Consider the following 16,665-nt stretch of genomic DNA (forward strand, 5'->3'; position numbering starts at 1 on the left):
AAACAAAAATGATGATTTTCTTATAAACAAAAATGATCATTTTCTTATAAACAAAAATGATCATTTTCTTATAAACAAAAATGATCATTTTCTTATAAACAAAAATGATCATTTTCTTATAAACAAAAATGATCATTTTCTTATAAACAAAAATGATTATTTTCTTATAAACAAAAATGATCATTTTCTTATAAACAAAAATGATCATTTTCTTATAAACAAAAATGATTATTTTCTTATAAACAAAAATGATCATTTTCTTATAAACAAAAATGATCATTTTCTTATAAACAAAAATGATTATTTTCTTATAAACAAAAATGATTATTTTCTTATAAACAAAAATGATTATTTTCTTATAAACAAAAATGATCATTTTCTTATAAACAAAAATGATCATTTTCTTATCAACAAAAATGATTATTTTCTTATAAACAAAAATGATCATTTTCTTATAAACAAAAATGATAATTTTCTTATAAACAAAAATGATCATTTTCTTATAAACAAAAATGATCATTTTCTTATAAACAAAAATGATCATTTTCTTATAAACAAAAATGATCATTTTCTTATAAACAAAAATGATTATTTTTTTATCAACAAAAATGATTATTTTCTTATAAACAAAAATGATTATTTTCTTATAAACAAAAATGATCATTTTCTTATAAACAAAAATGATTATTTTCTCATAAACAAAAATGATTATTTTCTTATAAACAAAAATGATTATTTTCTTATAAACAAAAATGATCATTTTCTTATAAACAAAAATGATTATTTTCTTATAAACAAAAATGATTATTTTCTTATAAACAAAAATGATCATTTTCTTATAAACCAAAAATGATCATTTTCTTATAAACAAAAATGATTATTTTCTTATAAACAAAAATGATCATTTTCTTATAAACAAAAAATATCATTTTCTTATAAACAAAAATGATCATTTTCTTATAAACAAAAATGATCATTTTCTTATAAACAAAAATCATTTTCTTATAAACAAAAATGATTATTTTCTTATAAACAAAAATGATCATTTTCTTATAAACAAAAATCATTTTCTTATAAACAAAAATGATCATTTTCTTATAAACAAAAATGATCATTTTCTTATAAACAAAAATGATTATTTTCTTATAAACAAAAATGATCATTTTCTTATAAACAAAAATCATTTTCTTATAAACAAAAATGATCATTTTCTTATAAACAAAAATGATTATTTTCTTATAAACAAAAATCATTTTCTTATAAACAAAAATGATTTTCTTATAAACAAAAATGATTATTTGCATAAAATAATTTCAAATACAGTTCGTTTGCAAGAAAAGTTGGACAATTTATAATGCAAAATCAAATTCTTTCAAATAGTTTCTCAATCAATGGAGGGAATGATTTTTTTGCAGCTGGCATATGAGAACAAACTGCTGTGCCTCTTAGCCAGCAACCAAGTGGCAAAAGACTGTTTTCCCGTGCTGGCTGCTTAGTTTTATGCAAAACACTACATACTAAAGTACTTCCTTTTTCCTTTTTTTTAAATTTCTTTCTGAATTCCTTTTCTCTGCCTCCCTCTTAAATCTCTTTCCTTTTCTCCTTTGTTCAAAAGAATTTGGTTATCAAACCTACTAGAGTTGTCTTTGATTCGATATGTGCCTGCCATTCTCAAATTCTTATCAGCAACAAAAAATAAAGCTTGTTTTAAATTCGTTTTCAACGTAAGACATGTGGCTGATAACTCTCGTCTATTCTTGTCATTTTCATTTAATATTGAGAGTCACTCTTTCTGTTATCCCTAAAAAAGAAAAATATTTTATCATTCTTCCAGGACAATCTGGGATTTTTAACAAGTGTCAACCATGACACGACCTTCTGATTCCAGAGTTTGTCCAGCAGGCAACCTGGTGTTAACCTGACACTAGAAGAGTTACACCCTGTAGACATGATCCCAAATAGTAGCCTCTTCCAGAAATATTGACAACCTATGGTGACTACATACCCTTCAAAACTCCCAAATAGGTGCCTTATCACCTGTGACGGTTTCATGCCATACCCAAAATGGATTAGGTTCAATTAAAATGTCTGAGGTGTTCATGACTTTTCCAAATCCAAGTTTGGATGGTGTTACTGCTAAAAGTTACTGCTGTTTACCTGTTTCCATAAATGTATTCAAGTTAGTTTCTCCATAACATTCTTTCAAGTACGTCATCATCAGTGGCCCTGCTGTTTAACAGCATTGGCAACCACATCCCTCCAATATAGGCAGCAATCTATAGCCCAAAACAGCTCAATTTTTAGTGATAATCCCATCCAATCGATCAAGTTGTCTATCAAAGTACATCTTGGTTGACCTTGCTTTTTTGATCCTGGCATTTTTTGATCTATAGCTCTTTGACGGTACATATGCCCTAAAAATCATTTTTCTTTTCATGATATTTTCCATCAGCATTCCTTTACTGCATCCAGATCTAGTCCATATTTCATCACTAGAAAGGTGATCTTTTCAAACGACCCCTAACATTTGTCTCATAAACCAAATTTCTGCGTTATTGCGTTTCTGCAATTTAAGGCAGTTACCATGACTCTACAATTAGAAATATATATACATTTCACTTAAATACCAGTTCAAGAAAATTAAGATATCATTTAAAAACAAATAAAAATTCAGAACAAAAAAACAAAACAAAAGTTAAATCAAAAGGGAAAAGAAAAAACACTAAAATATTGTTCCTAAGTAAACATTTATCAAAATATAAAACCGACTGATTATATCAATCCCTCTATTCTAATTTCTATCTTCACAAAAAGGCACTTTGTTTGTGTGGATGTCTGTGTGAGTTTGCTCACTATGGACTCCAAAATGGCTGGGCCAACTTTTTTGAAATTTCGCACAAATGTACTTTATATGTCTGGAAGTGTTCTTAGATAGGTTTTGTATCAGAATGCCTCTGATAAATATTGAAAATTAATAATTAAAAAAAACTTTTTTTACCAAAGTTAACATCCTTATACAGCATAACATAAGTGCATTTGAGAAGTTTTCTTACTGAGCAAGCAGAAGGGCCCGACATATAAAATCAGCAGTAGGGTCTTTGATAAGACAGGGGTGCATTTAAAATGAATGTTTGTTTAAAGCCCAATTGAACCATTACTTGACTTTTGCATTTTAAACTTTAATTCAAGCTATTATATAAAAATAATTTTATAAAATCAACAGTATGTTTTCTACAGTGCAATGTATACTCCAATGTATTGCGGACTAAGTCACTGCGGGGAAGTATGAGAATCTTTCTACTTGATGCACTGCAATGGGTCTACAACTAGAGCATGAAATCAAATGATTTGATCGAAAAATGGACGATTCCATTGATTTTGATGACAAGAAATTTTTATAGCAATGTTCAAATTAAATTTGTTTTACAAATAAGGAAACCGACAATTTAAAGCCTACAGTTTATGTTTATCTTCATTTAAATGGATTTAAGAACATGTATATATTTTTAATTTTATATATATCGTATTCATTTTCTCTTTTAGAAAAATAAATGGCAGCCTTTACTGGATTAAGTATTTTAGCAATTTCAGTTAATGACTGTCCGATAGATTGTAAGAAAATCCTTTGAGGATTGGTAATGACAAAACTTGGGTAAGAGTTGATTATTTAATATAACAACTCAACAAAAAACTTATTTACTTGAAAACAACCATGTTATAGTCAGCCAGAAAGCAACTCTGCAGTATTATGTGTCACAGACAGCTCTAGGAAAAAAATTTTGCTCATGAAATGTTCATTTAGTTTTAGGCACAGACAGATTAGAGGAAATTATTGACAGTTGTTGCTGAGCAAGTATTTGTTGTGAACGTTTTGCAGGGGGGGGGGCATAGATTGAAGCCCAGTCGAGCACTTGCCATGAAAATAATGATAGTGCAAAGATAGACTCAAAACGTCTCTTCCGTAAGAAAAAGGAAACAGAGGGTGGCAAAAAGGCTCTTGCCCACTAGATTTCGAAGACAATTTTATATATAAGCAGCAGAAAAAGGGAAATTTAAATGTACAGCTGTATTTGACTTATTAGAAACTGATGACCCATAATAAAAATCATTTCAACAACTTTATCAATTTTTATTTTACATAAAAACCATAAAGTGCATTTACTTTTTAATTTTATTATACATTTGAATAATACTGGACACAGTGCCATTATTATTAATTGTTAAGGCATTTTTTAATAGTTTCAGATTATATTATTAAAGAAGAAAAAGGTGATAACAAACAAAAACTAAAATACACTTCTAAAATTTTAGAATAGAGTTTTTTTTGTCTACCTCATCCCTTATTTACCCCTCTTTTTTCTAATGTGTGTTTATTAAACATTGGCTAAGGAAAAATATTTTAGAAGTGTATTTTATCTTCTGTTCATTAACTTTTTCTTTTTTAATATGTTGAAATTATAAAAAATACCTCAACAATTAACAAAATGTCTCTGTGCCTAGTATTATTGACATTTTAGCGCAAAAAATATATTTATGAAACTAAAAGTTTGAAAGGAATTTCCATTTAATAACGTCAAAATTAACTTTATCAATTGTGAGAAGGTTTTAAAGGCATATTTTGTTAATAGCTGATATTAAGCATTAAATCACAATTGGAATGAAGTTGATTCTGATGAACACTTCATTTCTTTTACAAAGTTTTACATTTTGTTTGATTTTTCTGCTTTGTTGTGTGGAATTTAAATCTGTAATAAAGTATTTGCATATAAAAAAAAGGCAGACACATGAAAAAACGTTTTTTCTTGTACTAAATCAAAATCACATGTTATAGTGGTTATTTAAATAGCGCTTATTATCTGTGTACTTGGAATCTTTCTAGAGTTTTTTTAAAAATTTTTTTTCTTAATTAGACCTGTTGCCTTTACCATAACCTGCATAATGTTTATTTCTTGGGAATTGATGGTGTCTCTTTAAGGGCTGCTATTTGTACTTTACTGCATCGTAATCTTTCATCTAAGTAATATTGTTTATGTGTACTCACCTGGAATCTTTCCTGAGTTTTGTTTGCATATGAAAAGCTAAATGATACTTCATTGAAAAAATCAACATATAAAATTGATTTTAAAAAAAAATATTCTAACAAAATTTCTAAGTAAAATATATTTCTCTCTTCTTTTTATGATATTTTACTTTAGTTTGAAAAGATCAAAGTGCCTCCTTTCTGTGGATAACACTTGATTCTGCTGTGCTCTAAATTCATATTCGAGGACTCTTTTGAGAATAGATGCTGTCCCTGTTGCTTTGTCTTCTAGGGATTGTGTCTAAGTAATTTTTTAGATTTCTTTCTTCATTATACTTCTTACCATGCTTATTTCTTTCAATAACCGTGCCATTCTCAGATCATTCTTCATGTCCTGATGTTTTGGCTGTATTAATGCCATCATCATTTGGGATAATTATATCGATGATGAGAGCAGTCCTTTCAAGTTTTGTTCCAGATAACAATCTGGTTTTATGGCCTTATCTTTCTTTTAAAACACTGTCAATTTTCCCGTTGTTATGGATGAAGATTCATGCTTCCAGATATTTGCCAATCTTTTAAGTTGCATCTCTCCACAGATGTTTCAGTGGAGATAGCTACATACTTGTTTGTGTGGCTATCCGCTAACAGGATCTTGCATTCAGACATTAGATGACTTGGACTTTCCATAGCTTAATTTTTCAATTGTGTTTACGCAAGTGCACACGTAAATGCGCTTTTTGTGAAAAGGAAGAGCCACATACTTCACAAGAAAATGGCCTTTCACCAGTGTGTGTTCGCATGTGCGATGTTAATGTCTCTTTAACACCAAAACTAGCTCCACATACTTGACAAGAATGTGGCTTTTCACCAGTGTGGGTTCGCATGTGTTTGACTAATGTGTATTTCTGACTAAATGAACAGCCACATACTTCACAAGAATGAGGTTTCTCTCCAGTGTGTGTTCTCATATGTGTAACTAATGATGGTTTATGACTAAAACAAAAGCCACACACTTGGCATGAATATGGCTTTTCTCCAGTGTGAGTTCTCATATGCGTAACTAAGTTACATTTCTGACCAAAAGCTGAACCACAAACATCACAACGAAATGGTTTTTCCCTGCTGTGCGTTCGCATATGCGACGTTAAATTGCTTTTACGACTTATAAATACTCCACACACTTTACATTGATACTTTTCTCCAGTATGTATTCGCATATGGGATACTAATGTATGTCTCCAACTGAAAGAAGCGTCACAGACTTTACAAGAATAGGCCTTTTCACCAGTATGGGTACGTATATGTCCAACTAATGTGATTTTTTGACTAAAAGAAATGCCACAAATTTTACAGGAATAAGGCTTTTCGCCTGTGTGAGTTCTCATATGATTAACTAACGTTGCCGTCACGCTGAAAGAAGAATCACACAATGGACAAGAATATGGTTTTTCTCCAGTATGTGTTCGCATATGAGTAACTAATGTTGTTTTGTGGCTGAACGAATATGCACATACTTCACAAGAATATGGTTTCTCTTTACTATGTGTTTGCATATGTTGAAGTAATGTATCTGTTTCGTTGAAACAGGAACCACATACTTCACAAGAATATGGTTTCTCTTTATTATGTGTTTGCATGTGTTGAATTAATGTGTCTGTCTCGTTGAAACAAGAACCACATACTTCACAAGAATATGGTTTCTCTTTACTATGTGTTTGCATATGTTGAATTAATGTATCTGTCTCGTTAAAACAAGAACCGCATATGTCACAAGAATGTGCTTCCGTTTTAGTGTGTGTTTCCATGTGTTCCAACAGGTCTGCATCAATTAAACCAGAAAAGTCACATATTTGACATGAATAAGAATTTTCTTCACTATGTTGTTCATTGTTTTTCACTGCAGTGTGATTTTGCATAGTTTTATCCTGTTGTTGCACACGTTAAAATGATAAATTTAACTTTTCTTAAAATTCTTATACTTTATAATTTACAGGAAAGTGTGGTTATCAAACACAAATTTGAAATCAGATTTTACAAATTAAAAATCTTCAAAAAGATTGTGTCTTTTTTTAAAGTTTCTCCAGCATTTTTAAACATTAATTTCTTTAAAGCTGATTTATTCAGTTTCCTTTTTACAATTGAGTCACGTTTTATTTGAATATAAAACTATATCTTTTAAACGAAATGGCTTTTTCCTTGAATAAATTTAACATTTTTTCCAATTTCTGTTTTCTTCCTTGAATCATATGAAAGCACTCACCATAAAATTCATTCAAGGAGTACTTTTTTTCATTAAATATGTTTAATGGGAAACCGTTATCCTATTCTGGTTGCTTTTATCATACTTTTCAGCATTCCACAGGTGTAAGAAAATGCTCAAATTTCATCTAGTAGGAACATCTGTGAAAAAAAATCAAATTTAAATGAATTTATTAATATTATTTATAAGGTAAAATTAAAAGCCAAGAACAATGCGAGATTTTTTTTTTTTTATAGAGTAAAATTAAATGAAAACAAAAGAAATAAATTTCTTTTTTTTTGTTGTTTGTTTTTTCTTTTTCACACAAATTTTAACTCTAAACAACAGTAATTTTTTTTCTGTTGTATTCAATGGTGTTATATTATTATTATTATTATATTATTTACAATTTCATAACTGCTAAGAATTCAGTTTAAAAAATTATTGAAAAGTCGACAGAGCTTAACAGATAAAGGTGTTAGTTTAATGATTAAAACATTAAAAATTCATTCTGATGGATTATGAATCCCAGATAAAGTTGAGAAAATAACTAAAAAATAACAGCAGTAAAAGCAGTAGACATAATGTCAACAAAATGTTCAATTGATTAAATAATTTCATTTACAAGCATATGTAGAAAACACAAACATTTACACTCATTTGAGAAATTCTTACAATCCTTAAGATATTTATCATCTTTGTATAAATACGGCGTAATAGAATCCACACTCTATTCTATGAGAAAATGAGAGAACATATCAGATTCTTACCAACGCCACTTTGAATTGGAGTCTCTCTTTTAAGGTGACTGTTGTTGCAATATTTTTTTATTCATAATGGGGGTATGGTCCCTCACAGTTGGGAGATTCTATTTATAAACGATGCTGCTAGGAACTGACGAATCAAATTAGTTCACGTTCTGCTACCAACCAATCAGAAACCAGAATTGTTCCATAAAAATTAAACCTTTTCTTTAGCAATCTTGCATGTTTTCTTTGAGTCAACACGGGAAGAATCTTTTGCTCTGTGGCTACAAAATTGTAAAGTCAGGAACCTGAACAAAACAACTGTCTACTGAGAACCAGTCACTTCCAGGACTTGTATAGAACAACCAACCATCAGAAACTGTTCTGAAACTAAACGTAGCTTCCAACTCAAGAGTTACATTTACTTCATAAACTTGGAGGAAAGTCTCTGCTTAGTGAATCTTATTAGTAAAAAATGTTTTATCTCATTGGGATGCAGGCATCCAATGAGAAGACATTTTCTTCAAATAAGCTTATCAGGTGTTGTTAGTGATATTTATGGATAAACAAATACATTGCAATATAAACTAAAACAAGATGCAGTTTTACTTTCCTATTAGGTTTTTTATTTCGTGAGTCGATGCAATGGTCTTAAGTTGTCTAAGTTCCCATGACATAGTTTGCATGGACGATAATCTAGGTAGTCACCATAAATTTAGGTAATTTTACACTTAGCTTAATTACTAAAACTTCACAGGAAACAAGAGTTGGAACAATTACATTGAGAGCATTGCCAGGACCGCTGCGAAAAATGTAGGTTCTCTTTACCGTGCTAGAAAGCTACTGACCCCTGAAAGTATCCTGTACCTCTATAAGGCCACCATTACTTATAAATTGCCAATTCAAATATTTAGACACTGTAGTTTTCTTTGTTTTTAGAGGAGAAAAAAAAAACTAGGGCATTTATTAGTATAATCAATAAAATGAAAAACTTGGATAAGTTGTTGGTGGTTTAACTAATTTTAAAGCGTTTATTTAGTTTGAAACACAAGTAGTGTTATGTGCTATGTTAGAACAAGAAAAAATGGCGAAAGCCATCTTTTAAGTCTCAATAATTGTTAAAAAATCAAAAAAAAATACTGATAGAAATCCACCCAATAAATGTCACTGTGACATTGGGTTGATTGAGTGGATTTCTATCATTTATTGGGTGGATTTCTATCAAGTAAGTAGAACAGTAATTTATATTGCCTTTGGTAACATTTATTTTTTATATATCTCTTTCTTGACCTAGCTTTGATTTTGTTGTCTATATTGACAAATGTCCAAAGATCAACATATGTCATTAAACAAAATATGATTACTTGTGCAGAATATAGACCATGTTATCTTTTAGATAGTATTAAATTTTATTAAATTTTTACAGTATCTTTTGTTTAATTAATTATTAGGTGAATGTACAGAATAGTTAAAAAATGCCCCCCTCTACATGTAAATGATGGGCCTTTAATCAATAATGTTATTATTTCAGTATGGTTCGTATTCTGCATAAGTATCAAAACATGTTTTATGCTAATATAAAAATATAATAAGCACGAATTTGTAAATTTTAAAGAGTATAAATATATGATCATTCCAAAAATAAAGCCTCCTATATGAACTATAATATTATATTATGTTTTTAACTCAAGAGATTGAAGAACTACAAAGAGAAGAATAGTACCATTAAAACAAGTTACCTTTTCTGCTTCAGAATTTATTTTTCTACATAGTCTCTAGCATTCTCAATTTACTTTTGCCAGTGATGAACTATGGCTGTGCATGGGCGTCTGGAGGGTTCTAAGAGGGTCAATCCAAAAGTAAAATCTATTATTGTAATTCAAAAAGTCTAAGAGCTATGAAGTCAGGAATGGTACAATTAAAACTTTAGTGCTCCAGAATTAATATTTCTACATAGTCGCCACTATTCTCAATATACTTTGGCCAGGAATTCAATGACACATTTCTACTTCTGATGGACGTTCATGACAGGGAATTGCTTTCTCAGTGCCTCACACCATTAATATCTGCAACAGAGAGATGAAATTTTCAGGTCATGACTGCAGTCATCATAACAACATAATTTGCAATCACTTCTGATCCATTTTGGGGAGAACAAAAAATAGGAATCATTGCTTTTACCACACTCATAATAAAACAAGTTCCACACTCGTCTACACTTAAGAAAAATAAGTTTTAGCCTGTCTGATCTTCCATAGATTCCCTGATACATCCTGATGTGTCAATCGTTCAACTTTTTTATTTTGGTACACGTCAGCTCATGTGGATGGCGCCACTTTTTTGGTGCATTTCACTAAACTGTCACCAAGTGGAGCTTCTCGATCAAAGAACAGAGGACGATAACTCATACTTTTGGGGAAATTCTTCGGAAACTTTATCTTAAAATTGATGTAAATTCCCTAAATATGCGTGATATTGTTGACATTGGAACCCGAGAAATGGTTAATAGATTGTTGCTGGCCACAGAGCAGTGTAAATGTGGACAAAACATAGTATTGCAAACATAGTATTGCCAACCAGCAATAGTAGTAGTGATCGATTCTGCTGGATGTTGTATTGTGAAATATAAGATCTCCATTGAGACTATGACATTTATGCAAAACACATATTGCATCAGCAGGAGCGAAGACACCCAAACATCAGAAGCAGCCAGATACGACAGTGTCCATTCATAAGCAACAATGGCACTTACCTATTCTTAACTATGATATTTGATAGATTGTTAATGACGCATTAAGTTGTCAGAAACTATGCTTTTTGTACTGATTCTTCCACTACGATACACAGTTCATTCTAGCAAAAATAATTATCGGGCAAAACACATTGCCCAGGAAAATAGCTATGCTAAGAGAGAGAAAGCCAGAGATTTCGACAGATGGGACACAAATGTGATAAAAAATATTTATAAAAGGACTACAAGTGACAAACTTAGTCTAAATTCATTTACAGACACATCAGGTTTAAATAGAAATAAAATAAACGCAGAATCAGGGAAACAAACATTTCCCTACGGCAAGGCTAACCATATCATTATGACACATCTGACAGCAAAAGTTTTCTATTGTTCACACCTGAACTATATGTCTACAACTATGTCCACGTGCAATATATAAGAGCTTGCTGCATCAGCAGAGTAGCAGCGGTGGCGGAAGTAGATGCAACGACTTATATGAATTATTCTGTTTCTCTCTAACAGCAGCAGCTTAATTGAACATTTTCACCCTTTTCTTTTCATAGTAGCAGAAGTTGTTCGCCCACTTATGACAACAACAAATCTTAATAACAAGGAAATTCTAACAACAAGAGGCATTCAAATTATTTAAACCTTTAACAACTTTAATAACAAGGACTTTAATATTCTCTTTACCTCGAACATTCTGTCAACAAGAGACATTTCTAATTATTCAAACCTTTAACAACTTGAATAAAAAGGATCTTAATATTCTCTTCACCTTGGAATATCCTGTCAATAAGAGACATTTCTAATTATTTTCACTTTAACGAACCTTAATAACAAGGACTTTGTTATTCTCTTCTCAGAAACTTTTTCTCAACAAGAGACATTTTCAACCATTTTGTTTCTTTCAATATATATTTAACTTAATACTCTGTCTGTCTTTCTTGATACTATACACTAAATTTGTTATTGTGACCGTTTGTATTGGGTATTGAGATACAATACCTTGTGACGACAATATAACAACTGGCGTCAGAAGTTTCAAACATACATCTGGTGCCAGAAGTAATAATATTACATGGAGATGCTGAACTTGTTGGAAGGAAGTTTTGGTTCAGAACGGTATTTTTTTTTGGGGGGGTTTAAACTTCTGCTAACGGAACTTATCATATTTATTTATAGGTGGGCATATGAGATGTCCATGTACAAAGACGTTTGCAGAAAATGTTTTTACAATTATATATTGATACATTTTTATACATTAAATGTTTTGGTTTTCAAATATTTTTTGTTAAAAAAAAATCTTGTTTGTTTATTATTTTCCGTGTCATTTGACCAAGAAGAAACTCGAGTTATCGCCCTCTAAAAAATAGTCCTGTCCACGTAATACAGAAGGGTCAATAATAATAATAATAATAATAATAATAATAATAGGTAATGTCCTAAATTAGTGTCACTAAGAATTTTTAAATTTTACAAAGGGCAGATAACACCGTCTTCCTAAATTTGTGTCGGTTCAAAATCAAGCAGCTTGTTATTTTAAAACAAGTACAGTAATATATAATTTATTTTCCTTTTTCTTTTCATTTAAAATATAAGCTTACTTTCATTAACAAATACTAAACTTTCCAGTAATCATTATTATTATTACAAATTATTTATAAGGAAATATCGTTCACAAATTATAAACAATTATGGGTAACTTATGAAACTTACTTTTCCTTCCCATTTGTGACCTATTTCTGTTCAAAAATGTTTTATATCTAATAGTTAAAAGAAGTTTTAAGCATCAAATACAAACTATTTCTATAAAAATCAGTCAAAAAATAAGTTTAAACAAGATTGTAACAAATTCAAGCAAAATATTGAATACAAACATTAATTTCTATAAAATAAAAAAAAGTTTAAACAAAATAGGACTGTTTAATACAACAAATAAGACGCCCAAGAATGTCATCATTTTTATACATATTTTGCCAGAAAAACTCAATTATGTAAGATTGGAACAGATCATCTGAGGTTCGATATTGTCTTTTAATTTTCCAGTTTGCACATGCTCATGTGTCCAATATATTTTGTGTGTGGATGGAAGGGTCCATGGAATCCACAAAATTTTGCTGGTGTACCATACTATCATGTATATATACACTGGAATTAATTTTATCAAGTTTATCACACGAACGCCATGCATCACTGATTATAGATGTACCAGGTAATATCCACCGTCCAATAATTGGTTCTTAAGTTTGTCGCATCCTATCAGGTATTTCCACCATCAAGCATCATCCACTTCCTCTTTAATTGCACCAAAAACTCCATGATGATATTTTCGGTGGAAATACTTGCTTTCATCTACTTCAACCATAATGGGCTCACCATTATCGTTAATACCACCAAATTGCAGTGGATTATTCTCTATAACCTGTTCACACATCTCTAATAAAATGACAAAAGTCAACAATTGTATTCCCAGCAGATATCATGTTGTGGATAATCTCTGGATTACATGTAAAGGATTAAAATAAGTTGCTGTAACTTCAAATGGCTTCTTTGGAAAAATGAACCATCATGTATGGACTGTAAAATTACAGCTGCAGCACCATCAAACCTCATCAACAGCCTGTGTGTAGTCATTTAACTTGCATAAGTTATTGCATACACCACAATAATAACTGTTGTTCGCTAAATAATTGACAATTTGTTCCATATTAGTTGTTGATCCAATAACATCAACAAAATAGAAATTATTCTCTCAAATTTGCTGATCACTAAAAATAACATCTGATAATTCAACAAATCTATTAACTCTTAGCATTTTATAATTTTGAACACCTAGAACTATCGCTAAAAATAATTTTGAACACATGGGCATGGGCAAAGTGGGAGATGGAAACATAGCATGTGCAAGGTGGGAGTTTCAAAGACAATCCCTGTGAGAAATTTAATCTCACATAATTTAGGACTACTGCAGAGAAAAATTGACACCATGAATGAAAGGTAAACTTAGCCGATATGATAAAAATCAGTTGCCATTTTGCATCTTGGCCGAGTCTGGTAAGTAATACTTCATAAGAAGAGTTAGTTAAATCTCTACTGAGAAGAGTTTGAAAGTTCTTGGTAAATCGATCCATGTAATTATGATTCCGAAGAAAAGGGATCGGTTAGTTCTACTGAATAGTAAATTTCAATATCAACATTTTTAGTTAATTTAAAGAAGACAATGTTATGTCAAGGAATGAAACCTAATTAGGTAGATTAGTCTCACTGAGGAGAAAAGAGAGGGCTCCAATCGCCCTTAATTTAATGAGTCCATGAATGCTTGAAAGGAAGCCTTGGTCAAGAGATTCACTAATCCTATGGGATGTAACTGTTAGCACATCAGCTGTAGATCTAACAGAACGGAAACCATATTGCATGTCACTAAGGAGGTTATTTCTTCTGAGGTGGTTGACTACTTCGTTATTTAATATGGATTCCAGTAACTTACTCATGGCACACAAGAGACTTATTTGTTTGTACTGAGAGGGAGATGACTTATCACCTGAGTTCTTAAATACAGGACATACTGACAAGGTTTTCCAGGGTGTTGGAAAGTACTTATCCTTAAGGCAACGCTTAAACAGTTTTATAAGTATGGGGCAAGTTCTGGTCAAAGCTTTTTCAACACTATAATTGGAATCCCGTCTGGGCCAGTTGCTTTACTGGAATCAAGGTTCTTTATTAGTTTGGCGACTTTACGCACAGATATTTGTATGTTGAATAGTGTGTTGTCTGCTGTAGGAGGAAATACGGGGAGTTGATGACCTTCATCGCAGAGGGTAGAGTTAACTGCAAAGTTCTTGACAAATAGTTTGGCCTTGTCTGATGCTGATGAGATGACCTCAGGTCCATTGATGATGGTCGGGATAGAATGCATGCTTCTGTTCAGGATCCTGTTTGCTATTTGCCAAATGCTTATGTAATGGCGGCTTTTTCAAATAGTTGTTTAAAAAAATTCTTTTATTTAAAAAATACATGGAATTTAAAATATAAATATGGATAAATTCTTAACAGTGAAGAATTGAAGTACCCATTACATAGTATTTTTTATAAGTAAGTGATTTTTTGGAATTTATATACACATATATTTTATTGAAGTAAGCTAAAATATGTAAAACCGATTTAAAAAAACAAATCCTGCATAATTTGCTATTAAGCCTGTTATTTGTTTTAAAATTTGGTCTTTGCTCCTTTAATTGAAAAAATACATTAGGGTTTAAATTACATTTTTCAAGTAGTTATAAGCTTGGAAAGATAGGAGGTCGAATTATTCAATTTTTTTATCAAGCATTTTTAATCTCGGTTTCTGACACTGCTAGTGCCTCCTCACAGGACAGAATTAGACACCCGGATCGTTTTTTTTTAACATGGAGAAAAGGAACAAAAATAAAAATTGTCTTAGTCGTGAGGGATTTCTCCTCCATCGACAGAGAACAAGAGATTGAAGTGCATCATCTGAAGAACGTATACTACACTTTGATCTTGGCCCCAAAACCAAGAGTTCTGACCTTCGTAAAACTGAAAACTTCTTAGCGACACTAATTTAGGAAAATAATAATAATAATAATAATAATAATAAAGAATATTGCAAAAGGTTTTTTCGATAAAACTTAAAAAAATAAAATAAAAGGCATAATCAGACGTTAAAAACAAAGTGAAGGGACTATTTTGAATCGTAACCGGTTCCGGTAAAATGCACGCGGAAAACAAGGGAAGACTTTAGCTAACTATAACCCCATCATTTCTTTTGTTATTTGAAAAAAATTGGAGATTCGGAGATTAGATATTTTGGTGCTAATGCAGATAGTGATCTGCGCAATTTTTTAAATCGTATTTTCACGTTTAATTAAAGTTTTATGATATGTTTTTTTTATTCAATTGTAAGGTTAAAGTACAGAATAGGTACAAAACACCCTCCCCATGTTAAGAATGTTTTTTTAAATAATGACGCTATTATTTCAGCACGGATCACTCTCTGCATGAGTACCGATATTTTTTTATAATTAGATTAGCCAGAATAGCGGATTCGATACTTTTTTTTTTTTTTTTTTGAGCGAAATAAAAATGTTTTTATTTTCACATTTTAAATAAGAAAAAAATAAGAAAAGTTGGAAAACTCTTACCTTTAATCGAGAAAAAAAAGTGAAAAAGAAAGCAAAAACAATGATTTCGTTTTGCGTTGAAAAGCGAAAAAAAAAATGTTTACATGTTAGGACTTTGTTTTAAATCAACACAATATTTTTCTTTCATACAATAAAAGACAACACGTGTTTTCAAGTTGCTAACAAAAAATGGCTGCCAATCTCGTTTAACCCTCGTCCATATGCGAGAAGTGACGCAAGGGGACATAATTCCTATTTACACAAAGCGTTAATTTCTTGAGATGTATTTGGTCAAACTCGGAAAATTTGTACGGAATTCCGAACGGAATCTTTTATTTAATAAACGATGCTAGCATACCCTTGCGTATATGAATCGAAAGAAGTTTGCTAAATTTGCCAATTGAAAACAGAAAGAGAGGAATTTAATTGTGATTGATTTACAGAAAAGAACGAACCACAGGTAGAGTCTTTCCTAATTTTCTTGCGTGGCGTTACCGGAACCGGTGACAAGGCAAAACAGTACCATCGCTTTTTTTTTCTTTTTTTTTAATATAACATTTGTGTTTTGAAGCGATTTATTGAAATAAAATATTTAAAAAAAATACATTATTAAAAAGTATACAATAATAATAACAAAATTATACAGATAAAAAAACAACACAATTAGTCTTTATTTACACTTTTAATAACAAAATTAATGCAAATAAAGACTAATCGTGTTATTTTTATCCGTATAATATTGTTATTTTATTGTATACTTTTTAGTAATGTCCTTTTTA

At 30.6% G+C, this 16,665-nt stretch overlaps 1 protein-coding gene across 1 annotated transcript; it reads right to left on the reverse strand.

The window, feature by feature from the left end:
- Nucleotides 1-1,339: 1,339 nt before the first annotated feature.
- LOC145242719 (uncharacterized) lies at nt 1,340-16,393 on the reverse strand. Its single transcript, XM_080105862.1, has 2 exons — nt 15,908-16,393; nt 1,340-7,423 (listed from the first exon to the last, which is right to left on the reverse strand). Exon 2 carries the CDS (start codon nt 6,937-6,939, stop codon nt 5,722-5,724), a length of 1,218 nt encoding a protein of 405 aa, XP_079961988.1. The 5' UTR covers nt 6,940-7,423; nt 15,908-16,393; the 3' UTR covers nt 1,340-5,721.
- Nucleotides 16,394-16,665: the final 272 nt, after the last annotated feature.

Source organism: Euprymna scolopes, chromosome 21 (assembly GCF_053919585.1).
Source record: "Euprymna scolopes isolate OS-2025 chromosome 21, ASM5391958v1, whole genome shotgun sequence".
Lineage (NCBI taxonomy): Eukaryota > Metazoa > Mollusca > Cephalopoda > Sepiida > Sepiolidae > Euprymna > Euprymna scolopes.